This window comes from Solea senegalensis, linkage group LG5 (assembly GCF_019176455.1).
Source record: "Solea senegalensis isolate Sse05_10M linkage group LG5, IFAPA_SoseM_1, whole genome shotgun sequence".
NCBI classification, from domain to species: Eukaryota; Metazoa; Chordata; class Actinopteri; order Pleuronectiformes; family Soleidae; genus Solea; species Solea senegalensis.
In genome coordinates this window covers 24,429,267-24,443,553 of record NC_058025.1, presented here as the reverse complement: position 1 = coordinate 24,443,553, position 14,287 = coordinate 24,429,267, and the positions used below count along the sequence as shown (strand labels likewise).

Below are 14,287 nucleotides of genomic sequence, written 5' to 3'. Positions count from 1 at the left end.
GTATTTCCTTAGATTTATAATATATTTATATTAAAATTCACAGGTTTTTACATGATGAGTCTGTTAGTTCTAAATAAAACAAAACAAAACAACTCATACAGGAATAAAATATGTACTCGGAAGCACTTGCATTTGCATTTAACACATGGTGTTTGAGTCTTGGTTTTTACTTTTGGTGTGGCTATACTATAAAGCAAGAAAGATAAGGGCCAGAATGAACACAAAAAAAGAAATGTAAAGATAAACAAACACCTTCCTCTCACCCAACACCTTTTCTCAAGGACTCCTTGGATCCTCCGGTACTCGCGGCCCCTTGTATGCTTATGCAATATGGCTTTGTGTGTTATCTGCTCCAGTTATAAAACCCTGAGCATCAGCAGGAAACAGGATATCCTGCTGAGAAATGTGGAAGGGATAACAGCTGCTGCAGATTTCTTTGGGCTTGCTCGATCATGTCCGATGGCACTGAAGCTTTCAGAGGACTGTCACAGAGCATGAGTGGGGCCATTATACACTCTCTCCACTGATCCTATCTGATGAAAAAAAAAAAAAGGTTGAGACCATCAGCCCAGCGCTAAGAGCTTCTGTACTGACAGACCATAGCCAGACAAAAGTAAATCTATCTGTGCCTGCGCTCTCCTCTCCACGGGAAGCCTTTGACATCTCCAGCCAGCTGTGCTGCGGGGGAGAGCTTCTTCCATCATGTTGATCGACTGGGAGCTGTCTCCCTTTAATTGAAAATAGCTGAAATGGAGACTTCTACGTTGGCTTCCTCTTCATGAATAACACATCAATAGCTTTATGAATAACTAATCAATGGTTCCGAGTCAAAGATCAGACACGCATACTTGCAGGACTTAGTTGGTGGAAACCTCTCCAGACTTTACCTCATTAAAACCTGAACTGTAAATATCACCTTACCATATATACAAGCGGCAGACAGCAATTATTTGGCATCACTTCATTAAAATACACTAGTGGTTCAGTTATTTGGGAAATCCCAGACCACACTGGATCGGGGGCTTTGGATCAGAGACAAGATGAACAGGCTTAGTGCTGCTTTGTCATCCTATAAGTGCTGAGCCTTGTGTGTGCACATGCACTGCGGCGAAAGGTCAAAATAACATTCTTATGTTAAGGAAAGAGGCGGTGTCTTTGGCAGGAAATGACTTTTCCACATATCAAAGGCCTTTTTAGCACACTGTACACAGAGACCCGGGCTGAATAATTGACTGTGGAAATAATAGTTATACGGAGTATTTCCCTGGTGTAATTGTGTCATGAATGTTAAGCAGAGCGGCGGCCACAAATCCTAAGACCCTAGCAGTAAATTGCTTTCAAGGATGCCTTTCATTTTCCAAAAAGGATGAGAAACTAATCTATTAGACACTCATATCCATGTTCCTATTTAGCGATGTGTGAAAGTTCATCGTGATGCTGTAGCGCACGGCAGGTGGGACAGTGGTCGAGAGAAGCCATCCATTTACTCAGCAGGGACGTTCAAGCCGCGTGCGCAGCTTCACTAAAAGGATGCAGTCGCTCATCACCTCTCAGTTAGATCTCATGCCTTTACAAACTCGGACTTTATCCAGTAACGCGTGGTGGTAAATATGCGCTTTATATAAGCTACTTTACCTAAAAATCAGATGTCAGTGTCTTATTTTTTACATCATAACATTCAAAATGAAAGATAATTATTATTGTCATTGAGTATGTGTACAGTGAAATTCTGTGCACTGGTTAAAGCACATGGTTCAAATAACAACAATAATAATAAAAGACTAGAAATTTTGATCGTGCTAATGTCGTCAGGTGCAGGACTTGAGCTGGTAATAATAGGTTGCACAAGCCCCTCCCCCTCCCTTATTACCGCCCTCTCCCCTTCCAAACACCTGTTTCTGACAGTCAAAAACAGGTGAAAAATAGCAAAAGTAACGTGTTTTAATGTTGTCATATTACAAGAACGGTTGTTGATACGGATTCAATTTTCGGTTTGTCAGCGTCAGGAGGCTTTCAGGAGCTCCCACGTTTAAATTTGTGAAAATCGGGTGTGAATTGACAGAGAAATGACAGTTTTAAAGCACCTTCATCTTCAGTTTGTTTTCTTAAACAAACAAAAGTAGAGTTTTAACGTGGAAGTCAATGGGAGGTTTGAGCAGAACTCTCTGCACTGCAAGTCATCTGAAAATGAAAACAACACACAGGGTTAGACAACAACCATAGCAATGTTTTTATGTAAACAAAAATGTCTGTTTACATAAGAGAAAAGAGTTTGTTTAGAGATTTTTGTGATTATTTGGAATACACACTCCAGAAAAAAGTACCAAACTTAAAACTGCGATTGCGTAAAACCCATACTAGATATCAAAACTTCGATTTAGGTGAGAAATGTCTCAAGTCTTGCGACCCGTTTACAGTTTCAACCACGTCTCTACGGTAAAGTATGACGACACTTAGAGGCTCCAGATTTGGCTGGGTTAAAAATCTTTTTTTCGACCCCATTCATGTGTACGTGGAAATTGTTTGCAGTTTTTTTGCGATTTTTGTCGCCATGGTTACTTGAAACTCTTAGAAAAGTCATAGCACACCACTCCCGTTCAAACCGCACGTTTTGGAAGGAAGGAAACATAATAAGAAGAAGAAACACGGAAGAATAACAATCGATGCCTGTTTTGCAATGCAAATCTTGCTTTGCAATGCAAAGCAGGCCCTCTAATAAATAAGAGATAAAAAGCATGTCACTCAACATATTCATCACTCTCACATTTCAGTATTGGACCATTCCTTATGTTTTAATGCCAAGTTCAGAGTTATTTATCAGTGTGATGACTTTTTGGATAAAAACCTGCCTGTTTTTACAACCCTGTAACATTCACCTGAAAACAGTAGACAAATACATTATAATAATGAATTACAAACCAATTATACTAATTCAAATAATTCTCAATAGTCTACTACCACAAAACTGGTTTTAATGTTACAGCTGATCATAACATGGCATTTTAAAAAGTTTAGTTTCAGTAGTTTTCCATGGATACTTCTCTACAATTGGGAAGGTTTCAGAACTGGCAACCCTCCTGTTACAAGACAATTTCCCTTTCCACTTGTCCGCGGGCTGCCAGCGTACGTGTATCTGTATATACATTGTTTAGAAAGTGACAGTTTGGATTTAATCCCATATTTATTACATTTTATACACGTGAACAAGGACAAAAACAAAATTCATGCTTGAATAAAAATGAGGAACATGTTGTTGAGTGTATTTACAGCTCAGGTTCAATATTTAACATCTCACACATACACATAGGTGACGGCATCGTTTACAGTAACAACATAATGGAGAACGCATTCATGAAAGACGTGATGAAGTGATATTGCACTGAATGAAAGCATGAACACAGGTGCACAGACGTGCGAGGCTGCAGCGACACACTCACTGCTTTACATGGCAACAGATCATTTTAACTTTACAAGGTCACCTGAGGTACTTCGATGAAGAAAAACTGATTTCTAAATATCACCAGATGAGCCAACAAAAGGAAAGCAACCCAGTGATGCAGGGATCTCCGTTTCATTGTCTCATAACGGTGATTGAACACACACTAACTTGTTTTTATATCTGAGTGAGGACTTCCCGTATCCTAACCATCACAACCAAGTTCCTTACCTTAACCTTTACCACAATCCTGACCCTAAGACCAGGTCTACACCCTGAAAAAGTCCTTTAAAGTGGTGCGGCCCAAACAAATTCGAGAGAATAGAGAATAGACAGGACCTCACAAAGATATAAATACAATCCATGTTGCAGCTTGAAACGACCTGCCTCAGTAATAATAGTGTAGCTACAGTGCCACCATGTGGCCGTTCATGAGTGACACTCACACACACATCGGCTTGCTTTGTGATTGAACAGGAGAAAAGGTCTGTGGGAAACACTTCAACGGACACATGCTGAGATTATGGGAAACAATAGGGCTTTTTACGCAGAGACAGAGAAGCTTGTCACATCAGCTTCACACTGACAGCTCATTAAAAGCTTTATGAATTTCTATGCCACGCTCTCACTCTTGAGAACGGGCAGTTCTGTCAGCTGTGGACCGATGCATGAACCTCTTTTTTTTTTAAAGTCTATTATAAAAATAAATGTACTAATAGCGACACAATAAATATGACACACACACACACAAGGATTTTAACATGAAGACATCTCAGCTATTGTCATTTGATGGCAAAATAATACCAAGCTGAGAGGACTTGAATGAAATAAAACACCAGATGCATCCAACGTCTTGGGCTCAACTGTCTGCCGCCCAGTATTTTACAGCCACTGCAAACATGCCGTTAAACAGCAAACAATGCAGCAATCGAAAAGGTTAAGTGTACTTAACAGTCATTCAGTGAAGGACAGTGATAACCGAGATAATTAGACGCGCTCATTAAATGTGTGGATTCTATTAAAGGCTTTTAAGTGGTGGAAGTTCCCTCATTATACCTGTTTTGTTATCCGCACATTCACAGAGCACTCGAGTGGCCTTTTCAATACACTTTGTTGTGTTGTGTTTACGGTTTTCAACAGCAGTGACTCCTGAACGTCACACTGCTACACAAACAACCACCATGTTTCACATTTTAAAAGCACGAGATGAGAAATAAACAAACCAATAGTCGATTGACTTAACACGGCATTACCTTTTTCCTCTAAACGCTATCAGCACATTCACTGAGTAGTTTTTTTTGGAATATTTAAACTTCTATTTCTGATATGTGACTTCATTAATACATTTACAACGACAAGCACTTGGGAGTGAATACTTAAAATATACAAGGCTCATTTTTTTTCCCCCCCGCTAATTACTTGCTGACACACAACAATGGCAGAAAATATCATTAGAAATCTCTCTAAGTGGTTTTGGCGATTAAAGCAGCCTTCATTCACACATTTTTGTCCTTAAAAAACAAAATGGGGAACAACAGCTCGGTTAAGAGATCAAATGTCACAAAGATCTGGAGTCCAGACTCTGAATGAGTCATGAGTTTGATAAATGTAATGGAAAATGCCTCTTCAAAACAAACTCTGCTAGTGCCCTGAAGAAAGGAGAATTGACCGTATATCGCTCCATTGGAGCAGTCACTGGTGTGCAGGCGGAGATTGTGAACATGTAGTGAGGTTGTGCTGAGAATGAACATACCCCGGACAACACCTGCCGTGTTGGGTTGAGAAAATGATGCCAGACTTCACCTCAGTCTCTGCTTGGTGAGCTGGAACTCAGGAAACATTTCCATGTCAGTGGTGCCTGGCGTTGGCGTTTAGTCCAGGGGAACCTCTGGTGCACTGGGTAACATGAAGGCCGTGGCTCGCTTGGATTCCTTCATCTTGTCCAGGCCGAAGAGAAGGTCCAGTTGAGTGACTGGCCGCAAACGCTCTTCAACCACCGGCCTGGACCGAAAAAACACCAGAGGACAGAGGTCGTGAACAGGAGAGTTAAAAAAACAGCAGCGATTCCATACTACACACTGTTATCCTCTAATACTCTAACACCAATTAGTCGCGATATTGACTGCAACTTCTAAAAAAACAATCATGCTGGTCTAACCTCACACAGTTCACGGTCGCACTGTAGTTAAATAAAGAAATGTCAAGTCAACATGTGGGGTGTCAGATGATGAGTCATACTTTTCCTCCTCCTCCTCCTCACAGTCCTGCAGCTGCTGAGCGATCTGCCTCATCTGCTCCTTGCGAACATAGTCCCTCACTCTGTACATGGCAGCGTCGCGGCAAAGCTCCCGCAGGTCGCTGCCGGAGTAACCTTCCGTCCTTTCAGCGATCTCTTTCAGATTGATGGCGTTGCTCAGCTGAACAGAAGGGTAAATGGACGTAACGCTAATGTGTAACGCGGTCTCAGAGAATGGCAAAAGAAAGCCGCGAACACAATAATTTGCTCGGATTAGGATGAAATTAAATCTGTATCTTACATTTTCTCCTGCTAAGATCAGCCTCAGGATTTCCTGCCTTTGTCTCGTGTTCTGCAAAGATGGGACAGACGTTCTTGTGAGGAAAAAGGCAGAATAATTTGCAGAGTACAACCTCTCAATAAGCAAGTGACCACGCATCTTCAGACTTTCTCCCTGAACAATCTAGTTTAGGATTTCCTTAGTGATCGTTTTAGGCATCGTTAACATACATTTACTGTGCATCTCTCATGATGAAGGACTGTTTATCAGGGTGGATACTCCAACTACAGTCCCTGTAGAGGCGGAAAAAGAACAGTTCTTAAAAACATTGTATAACCTGTGCACGAGTTTGAATCGATGCAGAAAAAATCTGTAAACATGAGGCATTTTTAGCCGTCTGTACTTGTTGTTGTACGCCTCTGCAACACTGATGTTGTGGAATAGTGTTGTTTATTAGAGCACTTACAAAAGAACACAGAACTAGCAGAGTGGTACATTAATAATTGGATGTCAATATCACAGAGAAACATCTTTAGTACTGCTGTACCAAACCACTCCTCCCTGCTTCATTTCAGACGGCACAGTCACATGTCAATGCAACTTTCTCAAGACATGTAAAGCTTACATACACATGTGGGCACATCCCACTAATGCTAGACTGAATAAACTCTGTATTAGGTATAGGCTATCCCTGGTTTATTTAAGCCCCTATGGTCCCAGCTCGCCTCACTGGACTGAAACACAGCGGCAGGGTTTGTGATGCCGCTCGCTGGCCACGATCGCAATCAGCAGTGCTGTCGCTAAATACACCAGACTCCTCTGTTAAAGGGTGAGATTTTAGACCTTTCCCTGGTTGGAGATTAACCCACGTTTTTAGGATTGTTAAGTCTTTTTAACTGATCTACAGTTAGGTATTGTTCAGCTTGATTCTTGTGTCGGACGTCTTGCTCATGCCTCTTCCTGTGACCGCACTCTGCGCTGAGGTGAGACAAGGCGAGCCGAGGAGGTGGAAATATCTTGTTCCATTTGTATTAAAATAAGAGAATGGAAGTAATTACAGTACAACATATATTGACTTAATGGACGATTGAATACACTATGATTTCAAAGAATAATAGACATGCATCAACAATTATGTAATAATTGAGTTACAGTGCTCTGAATTAAGATAAAAATCTAATTGTGGGGTACCTTGAGCTTTTGTTTTTGTTGTTAAGACATACTCTGGTCTCTAGTTCAGAGAGCTGTGGTACACAGGGAACCCGAAATTCATTATCTGCAAATAAACGTTCATTCATCTAAATGTATTGTGGATGAAATGACTTTTTACAATTGAAAAATGTTTATGTCATTTCTGCTGCAGGGCATGGTAATCGCTGTCCGGGGAGAGATTTGACAGCAGAACGTGCAACAAACAGCAACGAGTTGTCGAGATCCATTAGTGACAAAAAGACACAATGAAATGAAACGGGTGTATCCCAGAAGTTATAGCTGTCACATGTGGTGGTATACAAATGAGGCTTCATAATACACACAGGAAAGTATGGAGCGTGTAGGAGATTTGAGTATGTACAGTGTTGTGCTGCTCATTAAATTCAGTCAAAGTGTCTGTAAAAGCCTCTGTAAAAACAGAGATGAGGTCATTAAAAGACAACCATAAATAAACGGTCTTATCTCTTGAATATAAATAAAAACATGTATTTCTATGGAGTTAAAGAGTGTTGGAAATGTTTTAGCTAACATAGGCTTATGAAGAAATGTTACATTTTATGTTTTTTTCCATTCATTTGAATGGGCGAATGATCTCTTAATGGTCGTAAATATGAGTTTTCCACATTTGTTACATACTATATACAGTATGATTTGTGTATGACAATTTGGTTTGCAGAGGTGAACGTTGTGCTGGTGTTTGAAACTCACGGGCAGGCCAACATGAAAAGTGGTGGGCATCCTGCGCAGTATGGCCGGGTCCACGTCCTGCGGCCTGTTAGTAGCTCCCATCACCATCACCTACAATCAGAACCATTACTACATGAATATATTAGTAGACATTTTATTCATATTTAAAAGTTACAATAAAAGCTTCGAGCAACAAAACATATCATTTCCACCAACAACGACTGGGACTCAGTCTAGACCAGAGGTCTCAAACCCGTGGCTCGTGGGCCACATGCAGCCCTCTAATCCATTATTTGAAGCCCGCCACTTAAAATGATGTTTCCTTACAAACACAGCACCAAGGTGTGGCTGCCAGAGACGTCATAGAATATACTAAATGTTTGATAGTTTTTATTTTTATGACATTTGGTTATAATTGCCACATTATTAAATGTATTACATTCAACATTAAATAGTTTATAGTGTATATATCTATATAATTATTTTTTGCATTTTATTATTTAATTAATATTTGAGCTATACATCACTATCAAAAAAAACACTTTAACTTTTAGAGCTGCAACTAACGATTCTTTTGGTAATCGATTAATCTGTCGATTATTTTCTGAATTAATCGAGCAATCGTTTGGTCCATAAAATGTCAGAAAACGTTAAAAAAATTGCTGTTTGTCAAACCTGAAAATGACGATGTTCTCGAATGTCTTGTTTTGTCCACAAACCAAAATGATTCAGTTTTAATGATTTCTTTGTCATATGGAGCAAAGAAGAGAAGGAAATATTCACATTTAGAAGCTAAAATAATCAGAAATCTTGTTTTTATCATGAAAAAACTTCAATCGATTATCAAAATAGTTGACAGTTAATTTAGTAATCGATTATTAATCGATGAATCGAGTAATTGTTTCAGCTCTAATATCATTTTGAATATAGTGTTATAACTTTAAGCTCATATTGCATCGTTGTTCTTTTCCCCTACTATTTTTCTCTAGGCCGGCCCCCTCTTGACCAGACTAAACGATCATTGGCCTTCCAAGTTATTTGAGTTTGAGACCCCTGGTCTACAGGTTATATCTAACAAAATAGGACAGTGATGTGGTTGTGTTACCTGGGTGGTAGCGGACGTGTCCAGGCCATCCCACAGGCTCATGAACTGTGCCTTCATCATGGCCGTGGCCTCGTGGTCGAGGCTGGAACGATTCCTCAGAAATGACTCTGACACACAAGAAACAGGGAAATCAAAGCATGAAAACGGAGTTTAGTTAGGGTTGTTCCACAGGGATGACAACAGAACAATATGTTATTGTACACTGGAAATCCTTCTTCTCCTGCTTCATTGTTTTGCCCATAACCTAAGAGGAATAAGTGTTGTCTGGAGCCAATGCTGGTAGAAAAATCACACTGTACTAAGAGTCCCAACTCAAGACAAATGAAAACACACAGGATAAATTGATTTTTTTCAGAATAGATAGTTGGGTCAAAACTTCAAATAAATGGAAAAAGTAGGTTTACCAACTTAGAAAACTGTGTTCCTTCTTTTTTTATAGTAATTCCTTGGTTCTTCTATCATGTATTTCTCATTTTAAGCTAGTGTATTGTAAGTAAGTATGTTGCCTGTGTATGACTGAGTAAACAGTTTAGTATTAGATTTAAAAAAAACAAGAAGCTTATTTACTACTTTGTGGCAAGCAAAGACAACAAACTGCTAAAGAAATGTCTTCTTTCTGATTTATTACGCTGCTAAGCTTGTGATGCCTTTCCAGCATAATGAAAATTAAATGCTTGAGTTTCTTTTTAATGAAAACAATAAAAAAACAATAAAAAAAGATAAGGATCAGTGTAATCACAAAACATTACACCAGGTAATAACTCCTGACTCACCAATTTCATCAATGAAGATGATACAGGGATGGATTTTGACAGCCAGTGAAAACACAGCAGCAGTCAGCTTCTGGGATTCTCCATACCACATGTCTGTCAGAGTGGAGGCCTGAAGGTTAATGAACTTGCACCCCGAGGCTTTGGCTGTTGCCTTGGCGATCATGGTCTTCCCACATCCCGGAGGACCAAATAATAAAACACCTGCAAGTACAAAATGATGTGTTTTTCTGTTAAGATGTTGTCCAACCTCCTTTTAAATGTCGTCTGTATGACATCAGGCAAAATATAGAGCTTAACTAATCTGTTAAGTTGCAGCCTGCACATGACATGAGTTTAAAAAGGCGGTAGGCATATAATTCATGACATTAATTATAAGGAGGGACAACACACCTTTTTAATTATGTGTTAATTACTTTGCTACAGATCACATAACATATAATATAGTAAATGTAATTATCCCATATATCAATGTGAGGTTTCTAATAATTTTAACTACATCACTGAAAAGTACTGAAAAAAAATGTGTCCTGTTTTATGTGTGTAACATTAAGAAATGTGGAGGTACCTCTAGGAGGCTGAAAGAGTTTGGATCCAGCTAAAAGATGTCTTTTCTGAAAGGGAAGGATGACCGTGTCCTGCAGTTCATTGATAACCTCGTCCAGACCTGCTATATCTCGCCAAGACACCTGGAGTAAAACAGAGGACTGTGAAAAATTCTGTCTGAGTGCTTGTCTCGTAAAGTGCTGCCACAAAAAACGGGGAAATTTGGTGATAATCTTACTGTCACGAATTGAGGATTATAACTGTTACCTTCATAGTTTGTGGATCAACAAGGTGAGATGCAATATTCATTTCATACTCTGTTAGTTTGATCCCCTCGACACCAATCCTCTTCATCAGCTGTTCTGCCTGAAGAGATTAGACACACAACTCAGCTGAAAGCAGACGGAGATGGCAGATAAGAGTGACAAATGCTGCTCAGCCATGTCTGTTACACTGACTGCATCGAACTACAGCAAACAGCAATCTCCACAATGACCTTTAGCATTCAAAGCTGCAGTGCGTAACCTTTGGTGATTTTTTTTTTATATTGTTGTTGGGTCTTCGTAAAACAAAAATGATGTAATATTATTTTTTTTTAATGCTGAAATCTAAAAAATGTGCTCTGTAAAGCAATACTATCAGACCTGATTTGTGTGTATACACCTGCTGTGCAGGGGCGGGTGGGGACAAGAGTAGAGAGTTCTATGCTGTCAAAAAGGATTTGACAGTTTTTGAGCACTTCTCTATGTTTTTAATCATACTCTGACCCATTTGTAGCCGTCTGGCTTTACTAACGCAATGTTGCTGTTGCCTCCACCTGTCTTGACACTTCCAGTGTGCAGTGTGGAAGTGTTGCCAGGCAACACGAGGTTTAAAAAGAGTCATGTGGAGCACACGAGCAGCATTGTGTGTACTTATTTGACTATGGTTTGAATAGAAGGGACATTTGTATGTGTTTAAAAGTTACACAGGCTACACGACAGGGCAGTGGGTCACATTGTTGTCTCATTGTATGTTGGCCCCACAATGGGACTGGCAACCTATCCAGGGTGTATCCTGCCTTTTTGTCCTATGTCAGCTAAGGGCCCCTTGTGACCCTCATGTGGAGGATCAAGGGAGTGAGAGTGAGTTACGCACTACAGCTTTAGCAATGTCAGTTTAGCAATGAGCTTCAGATCTACGAACCCTTTTCTTGGCTTGGTTTTTCTGTTTGGCAGTAGGATCCATGGCGTCAACAACCCATTTGATGCTGTAGTATGTGGCAGCACCAAAGATGGTCAGCCTCACCAACATACCCACCACTTCATTCCGGGACAACGGCCGCATCAGGGCCTCTCTGGGAAGATCTTTTAACAGCATCTCTGATGGCTTATGTCAGATCATTGGCTGGATAAGCAGGTGGGAAACAAAGGAATGAGGGGTTAGGGTGATATTGAAAATCAACTGATGTGCTGTGTGTGAGGCCACATGTTACCAGAGCTTTCTGCAGCACATTTACATTGTGCTAAAATTAGAGTCTGACAGATATGGGTTTTTCTAATGCGAGGGTCAAAGGACAGAGGGTGTCACTTGCTGTACAGACTGTAAAGCCCTTTGAGGCAAATTGAAATTGTGATGCTGGGCTACATGAATAAAATTGACCTGACTTGACTTCGACAGCTGACGCTATCTTAAGAAATGTGTGGAGTCGATAGGTGATATAAGAAGCTGGGGTGGTATATACATCTGATAAAATATTAGAGCTCAGTAACAGCGAATGATTTATAAAATTACTAAATCTAAATTAGTGAGCAGCACTTACTGTCTGTCTCACGTGTGTGTATGTATGTAAGAATGTATAAACTATATATTACAACATGATAATTATGCATTAAACAGGTACATAAAAAAATTTACCTGTTTTTTTATAAAGTTTGGGAAAGTCTGAGAAAAAAAAACATAATAACTAAAATTATGTCTTTTATGTCTACCTCAAGCTAAAATATGAAATATTTTGTGCTGCTCAAAAATAAGACAACATGAATGCAGTATATGAAAGATTTAACATTTATGTATATCATATGTCACTCCCTCAGTGGTGTGGGTGGAGTTAGAACATAATCTGTCTCTTCTTCTTCCACAAGTTCATGAAGAGTAAAGACAGCAACAATAAAGTTGAACACAAGGGGGAGGGAAGGAGCAAACTAAAAACTGTTATTTGTTGTTGCTTCCCACCTGCATTTCCAAGAAAATGCAGTTGGAAAGTGTCCTCTTGTCATGTCTGTCTGTGTATTTCTTACTTATATGATGTCTTTTAAAAAAGTATACATATCTGAATAAAACTGAAGATTTCATGTAATTCCTGAAATAAATATACCTTTTTGATGTATATAATGTTAAAAACTTGAAATCAGTAGATAGCATCCAACTTTGACCAGCTTTGTTATTATCATTATTTCTTTTTCACCACTCATAACATGGACAGAATTACATACTCTACATGAGTCAGGTATTAAGAACTAAAAAATAAATGAAGGAAATAGAAGAAAAAAAGGAAAATACTGTTCTCCTCCGCATAATATTCAGTTCATGGAGTGGGGTTCCAGTAAATGATAGCTTTACTTGTGTGCTACCATTGTCCATCCCATTTTCCAGTCACTTTCAACTTCCACTTATCCTAACCGACCCTTCTTGTCCATCAGTAGTCACAGATAATGTAGTTCACATTATGCACTCATACTGTTAAGGTAAGTCTTAATTTGATACAAAAGTATTTTACATGTGTCTCGCCATTGTTATCTCTGTGCATTCAAGATCACAAGTATGTTTTACAGAAGATCAGCAACTCTTTTGGCATTATTTTCCGATGCAATAGAACATTCTAATATTAGCATGTGATGAAACAACAATATCCATTCATTAACTGATGAAGACTAAGGCAGTTTCCATCTACAGAAGACATATAATTTTAGTCATGGTAAAATCAGATAATGTAAATCACTTGACCCCCAATAAAACATAGCTGAAATACATTCAAAAAAAATATGAACATAATCAACATACCAACAGTGTTCTGGTCACAAAGAAAACATATCGGGCTTTAAATCATCTTCCTAATCATCATAACGGTATAATATTATTAAAGAAAACAGGAAAACAATGGATAGAAATGTTGACCGGGCATTCCTTACTTAAAAAAACAAACAATAAATGGCAAAAAAGAAAACTAAGGAGAGAAAGGGACAAGAAGAAAATACAATGAAACAAATAAAGCACAAAAGGGTTACCCAGAACTACAGTACAATAACACATTTCTTCAACTAAACACATGTTACTTTGAACATTTAAATATGTCCTATTACACTGGGTGACTACCAGCATAATAAGGTATAGTATAGTGACAGTTTGTATGCAAAACGTGAACCTCAACATAATGTATGTGCATTAAAGCACAACATATTCAAAGTTATTAATACATAGGTTTGGTGAATACGTACAAAATTGTTAACCCAATGACAAAAGATACACATATTATTTAATCGAAATCCATAAATGTGCCAGTCAGCATCTCCAGGTAAGCTGCAACTAGCAACTAGCAAGCGTTCAACTGTCACTGCGGGACAGCGAACATTTTCACACACGGGGGCTATAATCATGTCATTTCTGCTCTGTGTGCTGCTAAATATAAACGACAACGACATAAAAGACAAAACAGTCCTTGTTTCTTTCTTATTTACTTACCACAGGGAGATGCTACAGCAGTGACGCGAACCTACAAAACATTAGCGTCGGCGGTGCACCACGTTTTGTATCTCGGGTAGGAACAAAAGTCTGTCCGGATGTTGTTTTATTCGAGCTACTGTGAGTTTCGAGTCGGACAAAAACCGCCACTAGATGGCAGAGTTTGCACACAGATAACATCACACATCAGAACCACGGACAGCAGCTGTATGAGTGCAGAAGGCAGACTAAAAGTCTACACAGTCACTTTATTAGGTACACGGGAGACCGTGGATCCTCTGCTGCTCTGCTGACC

At 39.2% G+C, this 14,287-nt stretch overlaps 1 protein-coding gene across 1 annotated transcript; it reads right to left on the bottom strand.

Annotated features, from left to right (window-relative positions):
• Positions 1–2,771: 2,771 nt before the first annotated feature.
• On the bottom strand, positions 2,772–14,061 carry atad1a (ATPase family AAA domain containing 1a). The gene is made up of 10 exons (XM_044025941.1): positions 13,993–14,061; positions 11,458–11,658; positions 10,540–10,638; positions 10,295–10,415; positions 9,730–9,930; positions 8,957–9,063; positions 7,873–7,962; positions 5,974–6,024; positions 5,675–5,853; positions 2,772–5,437 (listed from the first exon to the last, which is right to left on the bottom strand). The coding sequence occupies exons 2-10, from the start codon at positions 11,629–11,631 to the stop codon at positions 5,308–5,310; spliced, it is 1,152 nt and encodes a 383-aa protein (XP_043881876.1). The 5' UTR covers positions 11,632–11,658; positions 13,993–14,061; the 3' UTR covers positions 2,772–5,307.
• Between the last annotated feature and the right edge of the window lie 226 nt (positions 14,062–14,287).

Coding starts and splice junctions, on each gene's coding strand:
- atad1a (XM_044025941.1), bottom strand. CDS start 11,631: ATGCTGTTAAAAGATCTTCCCAGAGAGGCCCTGATGCGGCCGTTGTCC. Junction 10,416..10,539: donor TTGATCCACAAACTATGAAG/GTAACAGTTATA, acceptor GTTTTACTCCAG/GTGTCTTGGCGAGATATAGC. Junction 5,854..5,973: donor TGATCTTAGCAGGAGAAAAT/GTAAGATACAGA, acceptor CCTTCTGTTCAG/CTGAGCAACGCCATCAATCT.